General features: G+C 37.0%; 1 protein-coding gene across 1 annotated transcript in view; it reads left to right on the top strand.

The window, feature by feature from the left end:
• KLHL1 (kelch like family member 1) overlaps nt 1-20,791 on the top strand; it is a 548,398-nt gene that overhangs the window by 319,125 nt on the left and 208,482 nt on the right. Inside the window, exon 5 of the mRNA XM_004012176.6 lies at nt 18,567-18,779. Within this exon, the coding sequence (XP_004012225.1) occupies nt 18,567-18,779 (213 nt within the window). The remainder of the gene's footprint in view (nt 1-18,566; nt 18,780-20,791) is intronic.

Raw genomic sequence — 20,791 nt, 5'->3', positions numbered from 1 at the left:
AAGTAGCTTGATGGAGAGCCTCCAGGGTATATTATTGTTCAGGACCCCACTCAAAGCCAGTGGCCTTTTTAGTCACCCAGGAGATAAGTATCATCAGATCTTCTTCATTGGGAATGTAAGAGCCTCAATAACCAAATAGGTCTACCAATCACTGGGCCTCCTTTTCTTAAAATGTTTTATTTTGTATTGGGGTATAGTCAGTTAACATTTTGTGATAGTTTCAGGTGAACAACAAATGGGCATAGCCATACATATACATCTGTCCATTCTCCCCAAATTCCCCTTCCATCTGCCAAGACAGAGGGTCAAGTTCTTGGCTGTCCTCTCCTCTAAATGAAAGTCTTATTTAGTCCTCTAAATATCATGCTTCTTCCCAAATTTTACCCAGGAATTTTACTTAAGTTGAAAGTTCTTAAAACTTGTGCATGTCAACTATTTTGCTATATGTGGGCAGTAGGTTTCCCAGCCCCTGCTGGGTATGGCCCTTCTTCTCAACTCACCAGGAAGATGTCACCGATAAAGAGAAAGGCTAATCCTCTCTCTTGGAGCAGATAGTTTTTCTAGATCATGACATCTCAATAGATGGCAGGCAGTAGCCAGGGGATTTCAGTTGCCTAGTAAAGGTAAAGTTGTCTTGAATTCCATTTCACATAAAGGAAAACTGAGCCTGATCATCAGGGTGCAGAAGCATGCTGATGAAGGCACTTACATCAACTGCTGCATTCTTTCAGCTTGAACAATAGCTTCTATGACACTCGCCATGCCAGTTATTGTCTTGATTACAGTATTGAATTGCCTTCAACAAGTGGTGAATCTTAAAGGCTTTCATGCAGGCCAGATAGGACTATTGAATGGAGAAATAGTCTCACAGAAGTATTTGGTTTCCTTAAGCTCAGAAATAACAGTTGGCATTTCTTTCCTACCCTCCTCATCTGCTATTGCTTTAGGGAGACAGTGTCATTAGACATTGGTAGCTGGATTGGTTCGTAGTCATCCCTATATCCCACTAAGACAGTCTTAACTGGAGCAATTCCCATTAAGGCTTGAGAACAAAGGTGAACAGGAGTACACATAGAGAACGCATTCATACCAATAGTGCATTCATTAATAGGATCCATAATAATAAAAGATAGAGAGTTCCAAAAGGATCCACTCTTAGCCAGGACTGAACAAGAGCCCTCCCAGGGTTTGTGGCTTTAGACTCAAACCCAGAGAGCATTATCTGTTTCCCCATCATGGTGACAGGTGACTCAGGCATCAAAGTCACCTGTGCCCTCCTATCCAAAAGACCAATAAAGTAGATCGGGAAGATATATTGGAGAAGGAAATGACAACCCACTCCAATATTCTTGCCTTGAAAATCCCATGGATGGATGAGCCTGGTGCAGGCTACTGTCCATGGGGTTACAAAGAGTCAGACATGGCTGAGCAACTTCACTTTCACTTTCACTTTCATACCTGAATGGTCTAGTGGTTTTCCCTTACTTCAATTTAAGTCTGAATTTTACAGTAAGGATCTGTTTTACAGCTCATGATCTGAGTCACAGTCAGCTTCAAGTCTTGTTTGTGCTAACTGTATACAGCTTCTCCATCTTCAGTTGCAAAGAATATAATCTGTTTGATTTCAGTATTGACCATCTGGTGATGTCCGTGTGTAGAGTCATCTCTTGTGTTGTTGGAAGTTAGTGTTTTCTATGACCAGTGCATTCTCTTTGCAAAAGTCTGTTAGCTTTTGCCCTGCTTCATTTTGTACTCCAAGGCTAGACTTGCCTGTTACTGAAGATATCTCTTAAATTCCTAATTTTTCATTCCAGTCCCCTATGATGAAAAGGACATCATTTTGTTGTTGTTGTTAGTTCTAGAAGGTTTTGTAGGTCTTCATAGAACCATTCAACTTCAGCTTCTTTGGCATTAGTGGCTGGGGGATAGACTTTGATTACTGTGATGTTAAATGTTTTGCCTTGGAAATGAACCAAGATCATTCTGTCATTTTTGAGATTGCACCCAAGTATGGCATTTCAGACTCTTGTTAACTATGAAGGCTACTCCGTCTCTTCTAAGGGATTCTTGCCCATGCATGCATGGTAATTTGCTTCAGTCGTGTCTGACTCTTTGTGACACTATGGACTGTAGCTCACCAGGCATCTCTGTCCATGGGATTCTCCAGGCAAGAATAAGTTTCCACTTCGATTCAGCCTCTTCATTCTTTATAGAGCTATTTCTCTACTCTTCCCCAGTAGCATATTGGACACCTACCAACCTGGGGGGCTCATTTTTCAGTGTCATCTCTTTTTGCCTTTTCATACTGTTCATGAGTTTCTCAAGGCAAGAATATTGAAGTGGTTCACCACTCCCTTCTCCAGTGGATCACATTTTGTCAGAACTCTCTACCATGATCCATCCATCTTTGGTGGCCCTGCATGACATAGCTCATTGTTTTATTGAGTTAAACAAAGCTATGATCCATATGAGGATTCTTATTAGTTTTTGGTGACTGTGCTTTCATTCTGTCTACCCTCTGATGGATGAGGATAAGAGTCTTCTGCAAGGTTCCTGATGTAAGAGCCAGGCTATGGATAAAACTGAGTCCTGCTCTTGTGCCAAAGCAATGCTCAGTAAATATTTAATTCTAGAGATCACTTCAAGAAAATGAGAGATACCAAGGGAATGTTACATTCAACGATGGAAACAATAAAGAACAAAAATGGAAAGAATATAACAGAAGCAGAAGAGATTGAGAAGAGGCGGCAAGAACACACTGAAAAAATTGTACAAAATATGTCTTAATGACCTGGATAACAATGATGGTGTGTTCACTCACCTAGAGCCAGATATCCTGGAGTGTGAAGTAAAGTGGACCTGAGAAACATTACTATGATCATATCAAGTGGAAGGGATGGAATTCCAGTTGAGCTATTTGAAATCCTAAAAGATGATGCTGTTAAAGTGTTGCATTTAATATTCAAGCAAATGTGAAAAACTCAGCAGAGGCCACAGGACTGGGAAACAGATCAGTTTTCATTTCAATCTCAAAGAAAGGCAATGCCAAAGAATGTTCAAACTACTGCACAATTTTTCTCATTTCACATGATAGCATGGTAATGCTCAAAATCCGTCAAACTAGGCTTCAACAGTACATGAACTGAGATCTTTCAGATATACAAGCTAGAACCAGAGATCAAATTGCCAATATTCTGGATCATAAGAACAACAAGAGAATTCCAGGAAAAAAATAAAAATCTACTTCTGCTTCATTGCCTATGCTAAAGCCTTTGTGTGGATCACAACAAACTGTGGAAAATTCTTAAAGAATGGGAATACCAGACCACCTTACCTGCCTTATGTGAAATCTGTATGGAGGTCAAGAAGTAATAGAACTGGAAATGAAGCAGTGGATTGGTCAAAACTGAGAAAGGAGGACATCAAGGCTGTATATTGTCACCGTGTTTATTTAATTTTATCAGAGTACAACATGCATAATACCCAACTGGATGACTCACAAGCTGTAATCAAGATTGCTGGGTAAAATATCACTATCTTCAGATATGTGGATGACATCATGCTAATGGAAGAAATTTAAGAGGAAGTAAAGAGTCTCGATGAAGATGAAAGAAGAGACTGAAAAAAATTGACTTAAACTCAACATTCAAAAAACTAAGATCATGGCAGCTGGTCAGATAACTTCATGACAAATAGATCTGGAAAAAATGGAAACAGTGACAGACTTCATTTTCCTGGGCTCTAGAATCATTGCAGACAGTTACTGTAGCCATTATAATAAGGCTGCTTGCTCTTTGGAAGAAAAGCTATGACAAACCTTGACAGTGTATTAAAAAGTAGAGCCATCACTTTGCTGACAAAGGTTTGTATAGTTAAAACTGGTCCATATAGTCAAAGCAGGTCCCTATATTCAAGCGACTGGTTTTTCCAGTAATCATGTACCAATGTGAGAGTTGGACCATAAAGAAGGCTGAGAGCTGAAGAATTGATCTTTTTGAATTGTGATGCTGGAGAAGACTCTGGGAGTGCCTTGGACAGCAAGATCAAACCATTCAATCCTAAAGCAAACAATCCTGATGCTGAAGCTGAAGCTTCAATACTTTGGCCACCTTATGGGAAGAGCCAATTCATTGAAAAAGATTCTGATGCTGGAAAAATTGAGGGCAAGAAGAAAAGGGGCAACAGAGGATGAGATGGTCCAATGATATCATTGACTCAATGGACATAAGTTTGAGCAAACTCTGGGAGATAGTGAAGGACATGGAAGTGTGTCGTGCTGTATTCCATGGAGTCACAAAAAGCTGGACATAACTAAGCGACTAAACAAGAACAGCAAAGATCTCTTCAGGCTCTAAAATGAATTGATCTTGGAGGGCTCCACATACATTTTCACTAAAGTCATAAGCCTTAATTACTCACTGCATTACAGGATGTCTGTCTTTGTCAGGGGACAGCTTAGAGCTAACTTACAGGATAACTTGATGCAACCCAGTATAAGGATCCAATGGTTTGGGGCCTCATTACCCTAGGACCATGAGGAATAGTCAGGGGCTGTTTTCCTAGCATTCTAATACTATTTTGGGGTTTCTAATTTGACTCACAGGTAAGTATGACTAGGGACTTGTGTGTGTCTGTGTGTCTGTGTCTGTGTGTGTGTGTGTGTGTTAGTCACCTAGCCATGTCCAACATTTTGCAACACCATGGACTATAGCCCTCCAACCATCTCTGTTCATGGAATTCTCCTGGAAAGAATACTATAGTGGGTTATTCCCTTCTCCAAAGGATCTTCCCAACCCAGGATTGAACATGGGGCTTCTACATTACAGATAGATTCTTAACCATCTGAGCCACCAGGGAAGCCCTGACCAGGGAGTTAGGGGCTAACTAAAGAGAGGGATCAGTGGTCCCCTTAAGAACTGAAAGTTTTCTGTAAACAATTTGTTAAATAATGTCTTATCATTCAATTCTAATTAAATTAATTATGAATAGATGATCACCTTTGAGAACTTTAAACTCAACTAGATAATGTTAATTTTCTGTTGATCAGATAACCAAATTTTCCTTCTCATTTCTTCAATCATGATAAACCTCAACAATATTTTGAACTGAATGGGGGTGTGGCCACATATTTTCACCTTTATATTTAATTTCCTGATACATAATTTAATATATTTAGATGTGCAGTAAATTTAGCTGAATGACAGATTTGGTGAGGGTCATGATTCATCCACCAGCTTTAACCACTAAGTGCTTAAATAGATAGCAAGCATGAAAAATTGATAAACCTGACAGGGAAACTGGTAGGAAGAATTTTAAAAATGCCTTTCTCTGCCAAAATCGCCTGGTTATTCAATCAAACACTAATCTAGATATTGCTCTGAAGGCACTTAGCAGATTGAACTGAGTTGACTAATCAACCAACTCTAAGATAGAGTTATCTGGGATCATTGTATCATGACATGAGTGACTAAACACGAAAACAAAGCCAGGAGAGTCAGAGAGAAGTGGCAGAGTAATGAAGTTGAGGCTGAGGGCAGGTAGAAGAGACTGGCAATGTGAAGACTCAACTTGCCTTTGATTAGGGCTTCGCTGGTGACTCAGAGGTTAAAGCATCTGCCTCCAATGCAGGAGACCCGGGTTCGATCCCTGGGTCCGATCCCTGGGTCGGGAAGATCCCCTGGAGAAGGAAATGGCAACCCACTCCAGTATTCTTACCTGGAGAATCCCATGGACTGAGGAGCCTGGTGGGCTGCAGTTCACAGGGTCACAAAGAGTCGGACATGACTGTGTGACTTTAATTACTTACTTAACCTGCCTTTGCTGTGTTTAAAGATGGAGGAAGGAGTATGAGGTAAACAAAGCAGGAAGCTGAGAATGACCAGCAAAGAGGCAGCTAGGAAATGGGAAGCTGGATCCCAAAACCACATAGGACTGAATTCTCCCACAACCTGAATGAACTTCTAAATAGATTCATTCTCAAACACTCCAAACATATAGATCCTTGTCTACATTTTAATTTTTCTCTTGTGAAACCTGGAGCAAAGAATCAGCTCAGCTGAACTTTTCGTGGACTTCTGACTTCCAGAACTGTCAGGTAATGTTTTTCAGTCGCTAAGTCATATTTGACTCTTTTGCGATCCCGCCAGGCTCCACTGTCCATGGGATTTTCCAGGCAAAAATACTGGAGTGGGTAGCCATTTTCTTTTCCAGGGGAATATTTCCAACCCAGGGATCGAACCCACATCTCCTGAATTGGCAGGATTCTTTACTACTGAGCCACCTGGGAAGCCCTTGTGAGATAATAAATGGATGTTTTTGTGAATCCAAAAAATTTGTTACAGCAGTGATAGGAAATAAATATACAAAAAAATATTTATGTTAAATAATCAGAAAATAGTTATTTAATAGTTTTATTAAATGTAAAAATGTATATTTAGAGTATTTTTAGAAATAAAGAATGACCATTTCCATATTTTTTAATTAAAATTCACTTTATTTTTTTCCTGTCTATTCTTCACCTCAGCTTTTTTTTTTTTTTTTAGTTTTTTATTTTCTAAATTTTAAAATCTTTAATTCTTACATGCATTCCCAAACAAGAACCCCCCTCCCACCTCCCTCCCCATAACATCTCTCTGGGTCATCCCCATGCACCAGCCCCAAATGACCATTTCCATATTGAAACTCTCTGGGATGGCAATGCACATAGTCTGTGACGTGTGAACTTCTGTTTTTTCACAACAGTTCTTGTCTCACTTTGCTGCATCTCATTTATAATAATATTCTGTGGAATTATGCTTGGCACCAACTTGTATATTTAATGATTGCATGTAACAATATATGTTGTGATGCAGCTAATGGTTATTTTATTTGCTGAGATGTAAATCAATGACATGTGCCAAGTTATTATCTGGCAAAATCAGAGGACAATTATTACATATATGAACAACTACTAACAGGATTATCTTCATTATCCCAATTATTTTGCATAAAGTAATGTATTCTCTTTCATTAATTTCCATTTCATTGTTTTTTGGAAGAATTTTTTATAGCTTTGAACTTTACTTGATTTTTTTAACAATGATTATGTCTGCTGTTTAAATTTTTTAAAAATAGATTAATACAAGTGAAGTTGCTCTGCTGTGATTTTTTTAACATTGATTATGAATTAGTATACTTCAGAATGGAAATAGTCTAAATCATTTTATTAAGCCATACATGTATTAAGAATTACAATTAAAATTTCACATGCTTCTGTAGAGACAATTTAGACCTTAATATTGCAAACCTGTAACGTATGGGGAAAGCTAACGCTGATATTCACTGCTAAATAATGTGATTATGTAAGCAAAATCCATACCAATTGCTTTCTTTCCTACACATAATTTTTACCCCAGTTTTTTGAGTATTTCAGATTATGCATATAATAGTCATTTATTCTTACAGGCTTAACAACAAAAGACTATATAAATCTCGGTTGACAATCCCACTGCTGGGCATACACACAGAGGAAACCAGAATTGAAAGAGACACGTGTACCCCAATGTTCATCACAGCACTGTTTATAATAGCCAGGACATGGAAACAACCTAGATGTCCATTAGCAGATGAATGGATAAGAAAGCTGTGGTACATATACACAATGGAGTATTACTCAGCCGTTAAAAAGAATACATTTGAATCAGTTCTAGTGAGATGGATGAAACTGGAGCCGATTATACAGAGTGAAGTAAGCCAGAAAGAAAAACACCAATACAGTATACTAACACATATATTTGGAATTTAGAAAGATGGCAATGATGACCCTGTATGCAAGACAGCAAAAAAGACACAGATGTGTATAGTGGACTTTTGGACTCAGAGTGAGAGGGAGAGGGTGGGATGATTTGGGAGAATGGCATTGAAACTTGTATACTATCATGTAAAAATCGAATCACCAGTCTATGTCCGATGCAGGATACAGCATGCTTGGGGCTGGTGCACGGGGATGACCCAGAGGGATGTTGTGGGGAGGGGTGTGTGGGGGGGTTCATGTTTGGGATCACATGTACACCCGTGGTGGATTCATGTCAATGTTTGGCAAAACCAATACAGTACTGTAAAGTAAAATAAAGTAAAAACAAAAATTAAAAAAAAAAAAGAAGAAGAAGAAGAACAAAGATCATGGCATCTGGCCCCATCATTTTATGGCAAATAAATGGGGGGAAAAATGGAAACCAAAAAAATAAATAAATAAATAAAGTTTGAATACATATGTAGGCTAAATTCTCATGGTTAATTTGGCAACAATACTGTTTCTTGCAGAACAGACACAAACATCTGGCTTTCATTAAGACTGTCCAGAGATTTTTTACTTTCCTCCTAACTTTTCCTGCTGCTGCCATTCTCAGTTATTTCTATAAGACACCAAAAGAAACCTGGCAAATACTGATGCAGGGCAATTTATGAAGAAGGGGGAAAAAGACAGGTTTGGCCTCTGCTAAGGAGTAAATGTGTCTAATGTTAATAATTATAAAAAACAATACTATTACTCTAATAATTTATGCAAGCAGTGTTACATAGTTTACAAAGCAATTACATGTTTGACAATAGTAATATCAAACCTTTCCCTCCCCAACAAAATGGATGTATACCTGTTTAGCTAACTGGGTTTGTTTTTCTTAGTGGTGTGCATAAATGCTCAGTCATGTCCAACTGTTTGTGACAATATGGACTGTAGCGCATCAGGCTCCTCAGTCCATGGGGTCCTCCCAGCAAGAATACTGGAGTGGGTTACTATTTCCTCCTCCAAGGGATGTTCCTGACCCAGGGATCAAATCCATGTCTCTTACATCTCTTACATTGGCAGGCAGATTCTTTACCACTATCTCTACTTGGGAAGCTCCTTCTTGGTGGTAAAGTTTTATAAATTATTTCTAAACACTTCCTTAAGTTAATTAGTAGATAATATGTATCACACATTACAATTCTTGAATAGTATGCCTTCAGAAGCAGAAGCAGACCAAATCAAGAATTTCAAGAATCACCCCAAAATAATTTTGCACATACTTTACATAGTATTGCATGACTTAGGAATTTTTTTCCTCCTAATTTTTTTGCCCTAATTTGCTTGATAGCAAGTTACAAAAGTTTCCTAGGTAGGTGTTTGTTATAGAACCTATTTTCAAGGTGAAGAGATGATATATCAGAGCAATTAAATGTCTTTGCCTAGAAAATCATGATTAGGAAGTATTATAATTGAGGGTTTATCCAATTCTTTTTACCAAAAAAAAAAAAAAATTATCTTCCCACCAAAATTTCTTTTTTTTTTTTTTTTTTTTTTCCACCAAAATTTCTAATGCATCTTATCTCTTTAGCAGCACTTTTTCAGAAAATACTTCCAGTCATAGACATGTATTTCTTAAGGAACTTGTAACAAAATTATCTTTTCCCACTTATAAACTTGAAAGATGACCATCGGAAACCATTTTTGATGCTGGATAAATTTTGGGGGTTATTATAAAATGCTTCTTTTGAAATTTGTTGCTCAAGTATTTTGGGAAAAAATTCTATCAACAAAGTAAACATATTTGCTGCTAAGTCGCTTCAGTTGTGTCCGACTCTGTGTGACCCCATAGATGGCAGCTTACCAGGCTCCCCCATCCCTGGGATTCTCCAGGCAAGAACACTGGAGTGGGTGGCCATTTCCTTCTCCAAGACATATTTAGTGGGTGGTAAAAATTAACTATGAAAACGCAAATTTTCATTTTAGTTGTCTTTCCTGGTGGCTTAGTGGCAAAGAATCTGCCTGCACTATAGATGATATGGGTTTGATCCCTGGGTAGGAAAGATCCCCTGGACAAGGAAATGGCAACCCACTCCAGTATTCTTGCCTGGACAGAAGAACCTGGCAGGCTACAATCCTTGGGGTCAGAAAAGAATTGGACATGACTTATGGACTAAACAACCACAACAAAGGAAATGAAAGCAGATATTTCAGAGAAAATTCAGTGAAAATTATGTCTTCTCCTCTGGCTTACTTTTCTGATTTTGAGGATTAAAATCATTCAGAGAGATTAAAAAGTAATAATTATTTCATCTTTATAACATGTAAATCAGAATTAAATATGAACCTTCATGTATGTGTAATGATAATCAATACAATAATAATATATTTGCCCTAGAAACAATGTGAGAAATTGCAAGAAAGACAATTTTACTTCAAAATGAGTTCAATTTTCTGACAGTTATTCAACAGTAGTATAAGTTTTCTTCCAGTGGTAGATTTCCTACTGCTGAACATAATCATAGGGCAAGCATTGCACAACATTATGTACTGTGCAGATTAAGTGACTTCAAAGATTGCTTCCATTTTGAGATGATGTGAAGTCACAGAAATTTTTATTTCTTAACCCTGCTAAGTAATGATATGAGTATTAGACTGGATAACATAAACATTATTTAGTATTCTCCATATCTATGGTTCTATGAGAAATATTTCCTTGTTTTGGAAATTGTTATTTCATAGAGAAAAATTATGTATCTCCCAACTCAAATTCCTCCTTGGCCTCCTTTATTTCATGTGCATTTTCATCCACTGGACTTCATGAAATCTCTCAATTTTGTTCTTTTTTTTTTTTTTTTGTTCTTTTTTTTTTTTTTGTTCTTTTGTCATAAAATGTACATACTTCTTTTTCAACATCATATTGTCTTCCTCATTGGAAAGTAAGTGTATTAGGAGGCGGAATCCTTTTCTTTATTATTTTTCTTGTCCTTCTATTCTTAGTATTAAACACATACTAAGCATAGAAAAAAGATAAAAGTTTGTTGACTGAATATTAGTAAAGAGAATAGGGAAGATAAAGAACTATGAACTTGAATGCAGCTCCAGTAAAAGCCTAAAAGGAAGGGTAAGCTCTGATGCAGAACAGCTACTGGCTAATGCTTATATAATACTTGCTATGTATCAGGTATTTTTCTAAGAAAAATATTAATCTCCAAGCTTAATCCTCACAGGACTTCCCAGGTGGTGCTAGTGGTAAGAACCCACCTGCTAATGCAGGAGATGCAAGAGACACCGGTTTGATCCATGGTTGGAGAAGATACCCTGGAGAAAGAAATGGCAACCCACTCCAGTATTCTTGCCTGGAGAATCTCAGGGACAGAGGAGCCTGGTGGGCTATAGTCCATGGGGTCGAAAAGAATCTGACACGACTGAAGCGACTTAGCACACTTAATCCTCACAGTAGTGCTACTATTTTTATCCTCATTTATAGGTAAGGGACTTCCCACGTGGCTCAGTGGTAAATAATCCACTGCCAAAGCAGGAGACATGGGTTCAGCCCCTGGAAAATCCCCTGAAGAAGGATATCCCAAACTTGCTTAGGAAATCCTATGGACAGAGGAGCCTGGCAGGCTGTAGTCCATGGGGTTGAAAAAGCATCACACACGACTTAGCAAATAAACAAAAACAGCTAAGAAACCTAAATTCCTAATGTGCAGCCAGCAGATAGTCAGGTAAGGATCTAAATCCTGACCAATTTACTAAGTCAATACTAATCTATTGAGTCTCCCTAATTACCAGGCTACATTATGGGATCCAGTTATACCAAGAACGAGTTGGAAACATGATTCAAGTAAGCACTCAGGAATCGGGGTGCATAACATTGCATAGATCTAAGTAAGTAAGCAAGTCTAAACTAGATGGGCAGAAAGAACAAGAAGAAGAAGAAGAAGAAATAACAGAAGGATGCATAGCCCAGGTAATACAACAAGATGAAAGACTGAATTCCTAATCTCATCCCTATCTTGACTAATGGTATGACTATGTATGAGTGCCTCTGAGCCCCAGGATTCTTATCTGTAAAGTAACAAGGTGTGACTATCTCCTAATGAATCCCTTCCCTTTGAACTCCGAGGTAGTGCTCAAGAGCTTAGGCAGCAACTTTGACACAAGCATTAAAAATTTACAGAAGCCAAACAATCAAAAGCCCAGGAAAATTGGTTTTAACCTGAAAGGTTAGAGTCTTGACAGTAAAACCAGTGTGGCAACTTTAAGGTGTTACTTCTTAGCCCCTGATAACTTGGGAGAGAATTATCTCTCCCTGCTCTGCATTTTTAGAAAGTTTAAATTTTAGAGGGGATGGGGGAAACGTATGTAAAGAGAAGTTGATCCAGAGATCAGACCACTTTTTCCTATCCCTGACACTCATTTGGGTCATGGGAAAGCTAGCTAGTATTTCTCTTTTTTTAACTGGTTTTATTCATTTTTATTTGAAATTAATTTTATTGGAATATAGTTGCTTTATGGCACACCACTCCAGTGGTGTGGCCACTCCATTTTCCTGCCTGGAAAATCCCATGGATGGAGGAGCCTGGAAGGCTGCAGTCCATGGGGTCGCTGAGGGTCAGACACAACTGAGTGACTTCACTTTCACTTTTCACTTTCATGCACTGGAGGAGGAAATGGCAACCCACCCCAGTGTTCTTGCCTGGAGAATCCCAGGGACGGCGGAGCCTGGTGGGCTGCCGTCTATGGGGTCACACAGAGTCAGACACGACTGAAGTGACTTAGCAGCAGCAGCAGCAGTTGCTTTATAATGTAGTGATAGTTTCTGCTGTACAGCAAAGTGAATCAGTTACACATATACATATATCCTTTTTATTTTATTTTTTTAAATTTCCTGACCCAGCAATCCCACTGGTGGGCATAGCCACCAAAGAAACCAAAACTGAATGATATACATGTACCCCAATGTTCATTGCAGCACTGTTTATAATAGCCAGGACATGGAAGCAACGTAGATGTCCATCAGCAGATGAAGGGTTAGGGTTAGGTTTAGGGTTAGGGTTAGAATATGAAAGCTGTAGTACATATACACAATGGAGTATTACTCAGCCATTAAAAAGAATATATTTGAATCAGTTCTAATGAGGTGGATGAAATTTGAGCCTATTATACAGAGTGAAGTAAGCCAGAAAGAAAAACACCAATACAGTATAATAATGTATATATATGGAATTTAGAAAGATGGTAATGATAACCCTGTATGCAAGACAGCAAAAAAGACACAGGTGTATACAACAGGCTTTTGGACTCTGTGGGAGAGGGAGAGGGTGGGATGATTTGGGAGAATGGCATTGAAACATGTATAATATCATATATGAAACGAATTGCCAGTCCAGGTTTGATGCATGATACTGGACACTTGGGGCTGGTGCACTTGGACGACTCAGAGGGTTGGTATGGAGAGGGAGGAAGGAGGGGGGTTCAGGATGGGGAACACGTGTATATCTGTGGCAGATTCATGTTGATGTATGGCAAAACCAATACAATATTGTAAAGTAATTAACCTCCAATTAAAATAAATAAATTTATATTAAAAAACATAAAAAATAAAATAAATAAAATTTCCCTCCCATTTAGATCACCACAGATCATTGAGTAGGGTTTCTTGTAATAAACAGTAGCTTCTCATTATTTATCTAAATATAAATGAATCCCAGGCTCCCAATTCATCTCACCCCTCTTTCCCCTCTTGGTAACCATAAATTAGTTATCTACATCTTTGACTCTATTTCTCTTTGTCTGTTTTGCAAATAAGTTAATATGAACCATTTTTCTAGTTTCCACATATAAGTGATATTTTAGGATTTTTTCTCTAACTTACTTCACTCTGTATGACAATCTATAGGGCCATCCACATATCTCCAAATGTCACTATTCTGGTCCTTTTTATGGGCCAAATTAATATTAATATTACCCATTGTATATATGTACCATGTCTTTTTGTCCATTTTTCTGTTGATGGATATTTAGGGTGCTTCCATGTCTATCATCATGGCTATCATCAATAATGCTGCAATGTAGAGTGTGGTGTACTCTTGACTTATGGTTTTCTCTGGGTAAATGCCCAGGAGTGGGATTGCTGGATCACATGGTAGTTCTATTTTTAGTTTTTTAAAGGAAACTCCATACTGTTCTTCATAGTGGATGTACCAATCTACATTCCTGCCTACAGTTTAGGAGGATTCCCTTTTCTCCACATGCTCTCAACATTCAATGTGTGTAATTTTGTTTGTTTGTTTGTTTTATGAAGGCCATTCTGACCAGTGTGAGGTGACAACTCATTATAGTTTTAATTTGCATCTATCTAATAACGAGTGATATGTCTTTGGAGAAATTGCTAGTTAGATCTTCCCCTTGGAAAACTGATATTTCTTAAAGATATCATTCCATAAAATAAAGAGTTTATTCAAAAGATTGGTAATAATTGCCATGTTTTCTCAGGTTTATGTGAGAGATTTTAGCATAATTGTTTTTAGAATTTCTCTTATATGTTATTTTCCTAGGGCTCCCATAACAAAGTACCAAAAACTGGGTAGTTTCAAACAATGAAAATGTATTCTCTTGCAATTCTAGAGGCTAAAATTCTGAAATACAGATGCCGGCAAAGCCCGACTCTCTCTGAAGTTTAGGAAAAATCTTTCCTTGCCTTTTCCAGCTCCTGGTGGTTGCTGGCAATCCTTACCATTCCTTGGCTTTTGGCAGCTTGACTTTTACCTCTGCCCCTTTATCTATGTGTTACTATACCTTTGTTTATATGGTCTCCCCCTGTCAGAAAATATTTTTTCCTGTTTCTCATTTTCTAATTTATGCTCCTACCTAATATTTCAGGTCTTTTTGAGAAACAAGCTTTTACAGATGAGGACAGTCATTTCCCATGCTTTGCACATTGTCTATCTATCCCATGTGTGGTAAACATTTTATGAAAATTAATTTCATTCTTCTCACTACAATTATCCAGGAATAAATGTTAGGTGTTCAATAAATCTGTGTAGAATGAATGATTGAGTGAACTTATAATAAAAATAACATACAAAAAATAAACAGCTCAAAATGTACTTATGTCTCTCATTACTTGATCTTCTCAGGCAACAGAGAGTTAGCTAAGATGTAAGGAAGCTAGTGTGAAAAGATATTTTTTCTTCTTTAGTGAATAAAAACTAATGACACAGTTTATTCGATTCTAGAAGCTAAATTGCAAACAACACAGGAAATATTAGGCAAGCTATCATTGGAGGGAGACCTGATGGATAAGAAAAGAAAAAAAAATCTAAAAGAACTTCAGAATGCCAATATATATATAACAAAAATAAAAAAAAACCAATATAATCTATGTGTCAGTATGATGAATTCAGCAATATCCAATATTTTCTTCCAATGTATAGTTTATTTATAGCAATATTTAAAAACAATATTTCTTATTTCCTAAAGATATAGTATAATTTATGCAGATACAAAATTATAAGAATGCAATCTAGATTAGATGTAAGAAAAAAAAATATGCTGTAGTAATATTAAATGACGCTATTACCAGAGCTGTCTGAAAAAGAAATCAAACCATAAAAGGCTATAGCCTTACTCTCTGCTAGATTTCAATTTGACTCAAAGTTTTTTAGAAGCCAAATAAAAAGATGAATCTGATCAATTTCACAATTTACAACATCCATGATAAAAGCAAACCAATTTACATAGGAGAAGTGCAAGTATTCTTGTTACTAAAATATGAAAGAAATTTCTCCCAAGGGTCATCATAAGAGTACACCATAAAATTGTTCAATGAAATCCTTGAACAATGTCTTTATGATAGGCACTGCTAAAAGTTTCACAGAACTTATTTTTATGGTACCCCTCACTATACACTGATGGTCTAGCTATACAATTCCATGTGTAGTTTAAAAGAGGCATAGATTTTTAAGTAACTGGAATAATAGATGAACAAAAAGTCTTTCAAAGATTCTTTGGAAATTTATTTATCTTATTGCAGCTCTTTAGAGAAATTTGGTAGCATTAAATCTCAGAGCACACAGCTGGCTCATTTAGTAAATAGGTATCGTGCATACGTGTGTGCTAAGTTGCTTCAGCCATTTCTGACTCTTTGTGACTATAGCCTGCCAAACTCTTCTATCCATGGTATTTTCCAAGTGACAATTCTAGAGTGGGTTCTTTGCCCTCCTCCAGGAATCTTCTTGACCCAAGAATCAAACCCTTATCTCTTATGTCTCCTGCATTGGCAGGTGGTTCTGTTCTATTTTGTTGCTGTTGTTCACTTGCTTACTTGTGTCTGACTCTTTGAAACCTCACAGACTGCAGTATGCCAGGATTACCTATCCTTCACTATCTGCCAGAGTTTGCTTAAACTCATGTCCATCAAGTCAATGATAGAATCGGATCATCTCATCCTCTGCCATCCTCTGCCATCCTCTTTTCTTTTTGTCCTCAATCTTTCCCAGCTTCAGAGTCTTTTCCAAATAAGTCAACTCTTCACATCAGATGGGCAAAGTATGCTCTGCTTCAGCATCATTTCTTCCAATGAATATTCAGAATTGATTTCCTTTAGGATTGACTGGTTTGATCCCTTGCTGGCCAAGGGATTCTCAAGAGTCTTCTCCAGGACCACATTTCAGAAACATCAGTTCTTCAGCTCTCAGCCTTCTTTATGGTCCAGTTCTCAAATATTAATGCAACCCACTCCTGTATTCTTGCCTGGAGAATCCCAAGGATTGAGGAGCCTGGTGGGCTACAGTCCATAGGGTTGCAAAGAGTCAGCCACAATCAAGCCACTAACAGTACTACTACTGCTGGATAAAACATAGCTTTTACTATAAAGATTTTTGAATTTTCACAGTATTGTATTAGGCAAACAGGAAACACAGGGAGCAAAATTACTTCATGAAATCAGCTATTCTGTGAGGTAAAATGTAAGAAAAAAATAGCTAAAGACCTGAAAGTAAAAGTTGATTTGCTTTTGTGATAGCTGAAGGCCCTTCAAGCCTTGAATTTGATTCTAAGAACACATTCACAACATGTGTCAGGTCTTGAGCAAACAGGTTTGAATTTGCTCTGACAAACAGATGAATCAGCACTTGCTGCCTCTTCTGCTATGTTTTAGCAGGACACTAAGTCACCAAGGTTTTGGGGGAAGAGAAGTGCACTGATTCAAGTTTTACATTAAAAAAATAATCCTTTCGAGATTTCTGCCACCTTTGTGGCTTTAACACTATCATCTGAGAAGTCTTAGTTATCTTCCTTGGGGTTGTCTCAGGAGACATGGAGGAATGTGGAACAAAAGTAAAGGCCAACAGTCAAATCTTTGTCTTCTCTTACATTTATTAGACACATAAGACACTGTGAGGAAATGCAAGATTTTCAACAAGCAGTTTTTAAAGTGTTTGAAAAACATTGCACTGAAGTTCACTATCTCAAAATTTATTTTTCTCTAAGATCATAAATACATCTATTCAATAAATCTATACTGTTCACTGGCTATGTTCCAGAATCTAGATATAAAAGGTTAATTTAAAGTCTTTGTCTCAAGGAACTCAAAGTTTGTGATAAGATCCCTAAGTACACCAAAAATTACACAGCACTTTGGTAACTGATATGTCATGCACCATACACTGTGCATGCATATAAGATAGGGCAGCCAGATCAAATGGGAGTGAACAGAGAGCTCTTGATATATATATATATATATATATATATATATATATATGTGTGTGTGTGTGTGTGTGTGTGTAGAGAGAGATATAGATATCCATATCCATATCCATATATATATATATATGGTTATATACATATCCATATTTAGTTTTTGAACTGAATCTTGAAAAATGAAAGCAGTTAGGACAACAAAGATGGCTAATAGCCATTTTAAGCAATGTAGTGAGAATAAGGCAAATCTAATGAGTAATTTTGTGGCAGAAGTGCCAACAAGTTTGGAAACATAATATTTAGAATCAGGAAGAGGTCAGGTCATAAAGAACCAATATGCTTAACCAAAAGATTTGAAGCAAAAAAAAAAAAAAAACAAAAAACAAAAAACACACACGCACACAACGAAAGTTTAGAATAGTGTCAAGAGCATATTTATGTTTTAGAAATATCCTTCTCACAACAATACAGTGGGACCACTAGAGAAGCCAAGGATAGAGTCAGGCAGAGTCATTAGCGAGTATGGCAGCAATCTGCTATAAAATAAATGGAAATCTAAATTCAGTCAGAGAAACTGTTAGGAGAGAGGTTTGAGAGCTATTAGGAAGGTGAAATATATGGGATTTTTGACTTTCTAAGCTCTGTTCTCTTCTTTCCTTTTTGAGTAAACAGTGATGCATCTTATAGTGTTAGATCTGTGTAATTTTATTGCCACTTTCTGATTGATGTATATATAGTCAAGCTTTTAATAAATTGAAATGCTATTTTTTTCATATTCACCAAATCTTACATAGCGGTCCACTTGAAACTTGAACATTTAATCACTTAGTATATTCTGCCTGCATAACAAAGCTCAATGTTATAATCCTACAGTTATTACAAGATCTGTGCTCTCTCAGATACATTTACACTTCAATTACAATTACAATGCTTTCATCTTAACAGCTTCTAGCTTTTGAATGATTACGTCTCAAGGATTATGTTATAATGAAATCAAAGGTTATTGACTACTTTTCTCATTTCTTTCTGGGAGGCTTTGCTAGCTAAATAAAACTGAGGCCAAATTTATGCCAAACTATGTCTCTCCCTCTAGGAAAACATAATGGAAGTTATAAGAAATCAAGAGTTTCTACTGCTTCCAGCTGAGGAGCTCCATAAACTCCTGGCCAGTGATGATGTCAATGTTCCCGATGAAGAAACCATCTTCCATGCATTAATGATGTGGGTCAAATATGACATGCAGAGGAGATGCAATGACTTGAGTATGCTTCTGGCCTTCATAAGACTGCCACTGCTTCCACCTCAGGTAATTAGATGCTGTTTTCATAGTTAAGACTGACTGAAAAATTCTGTGCTAAAATTAAATATTACAGCCAATGTTTTACTATTATTTGATAGGTGATGGTTCTGATTCCCAAATCTGCCACTTACTAAATAATGCCTATATGACTGTAGGAATGTTAATTTCTCTGAAGTTTAATTTCTTTATCAAATCAAATTATACTACTACACAAAAATTTTATGAGGCTCAAATTAGATAATATATGTAAAGTACTCAATATCAATAGAATATTTTAAAGATTTTTAGAATATTGCAATTATTAATTCTCCACTTCCCTGTTTTGATGATTGATCTAACTACCTGTCTGTCTAGTATCTAGCCTTCTAAGTAAGATACAATAGCATGATCATTTTCTGAAAAATAAATCTCCCTAGAATATTCTTAAAAGCTCAAATCATGGGATTTCAAACCTTTATAGAAGGATAAGATATATTACTGAATGGCAGAGAATTGTGAAGAAACAGCATTTGGCAATTGAGACTATGAAATCTTTAGAATTGGAGCTAAAGAAAATCCACACACCAAATGTACGACCCACCTCAATTTATTGATGAGTTATGCAGGACACAGGTAATATGATAAAATCTCAAGTTCATTCAACTTATAAGAAAAAGCATAATTAATTTTCCCTGATTCAGAGTCTTGTGTCTGTAAATTAACTTCTAATGCTGAAAAATCATCCATGAATAGCATTGTTAACTCAGAGTGTAGTCTAGCATTTCAGGGCATCCAAATATAAGTTTGAAGGTGGCTCTGCCCTCTGAAATGATAGATAAAACTGTGTGTGTGGGGGGATGTACATTTTGTATGAGGTTTATTAGGAGCCTGTCCATTTGAATCCAAATCACCATTGACATTTTCAACAATTCACATAATACTAAAAAGTGAAGAGAGAGGGAAGTAGGGTCACAGATTAAAAATGGACAGTTAAGAAAAAGAAAATATTGTGCCAAAACTTTGATTTAAATGAACATTTATGAATAAAGTAATAATTGTATTTCATTTGGTTACTCAAATAAAGTAAAAGGAAAGAGAAAATTTATGGAAATCCCACCTAAATGAATTATGCAAATTTATCTTATCTGCTTTATTGACTATGCCAAAGCCTTTGACTGTGTGGATCACAACAAACTGCGGAAAATTCTGAAAGAGATGGGAATACCAGACCACCTGAACTGCCCCTTGAGAAATCTGCATGCAGGTCAGGAAGCAACAGTTAGAACTGGACATGGAACAACAGACTGGTTCCAAATAGAAAAAGGAGTATGTCAAGGCTGTATATTGTCACCCTGCTTATTTAACTTATATGCAGAGTACATCATGAGAAATGCTGGGCTGCAAGAAACACAAGCTGGAATCAAGATTGCTGGGAGAAATATCAATAACCTCAGATATGCAGATGAAACCACTTTTATGGCAGAAAGTGAAGAAGAATTAAAGAGCCTCTTGATGAAGTGAAAGAGGAAAGTGAAAAAGTTGGCTTAAAGCCCAACATTCAGAAAACAAAGATGATGGCATCCAATCCCATCACTTCAAGGCAAATAGATGGGGAAGGAGTGGAAACAGTGAGAGACTTTATTTTGGGGGGCTCCAAAACCACTGCAGATGGTGATTTTAGTCATGAAATTAAAAGACACTCCTCAGAAGGAAAGTCATGACCAACCTAGACAGCATATTAAAAAGCAGAAACATTATATTAAAAAGCAAAGACATTATTTTGCCAACAAAGGTCCATCTAGCCAAAACTTTGTCTTTTCCAGTAGTCATGTATGGATGCGAGATTTGAACTATAAAGAAAGCTGAATGCTGAAGAATTGATGGTTTTGAACTATAGTGTTGGAGAAGACTCTTGAGAGTCCCTTGGACTGCAAAGAGATCCAACCATTCCATCCTAAAGAAAATCAGTCCTGAATATTCATTGGAAGGACTGATGTTGAAGCTGAAACTTCAATAATTTGGCGACCTGACACAAATAA

The sequence above is a fragment of the Ovis aries genome, chromosome 10 (genome assembly GCF_016772045.2).
Source record: "Ovis aries strain OAR_USU_Benz2616 breed Rambouillet chromosome 10, ARS-UI_Ramb_v3.0, whole genome shotgun sequence".
Taxonomy (NCBI): Eukaryota; Metazoa; Chordata; class Mammalia; order Artiodactyla; family Bovidae; genus Ovis; species Ovis aries.
Note: the sequence above shows the minus strand (reverse complement) of the source record. Positions and strands in the feature narration are given on the sequence as shown.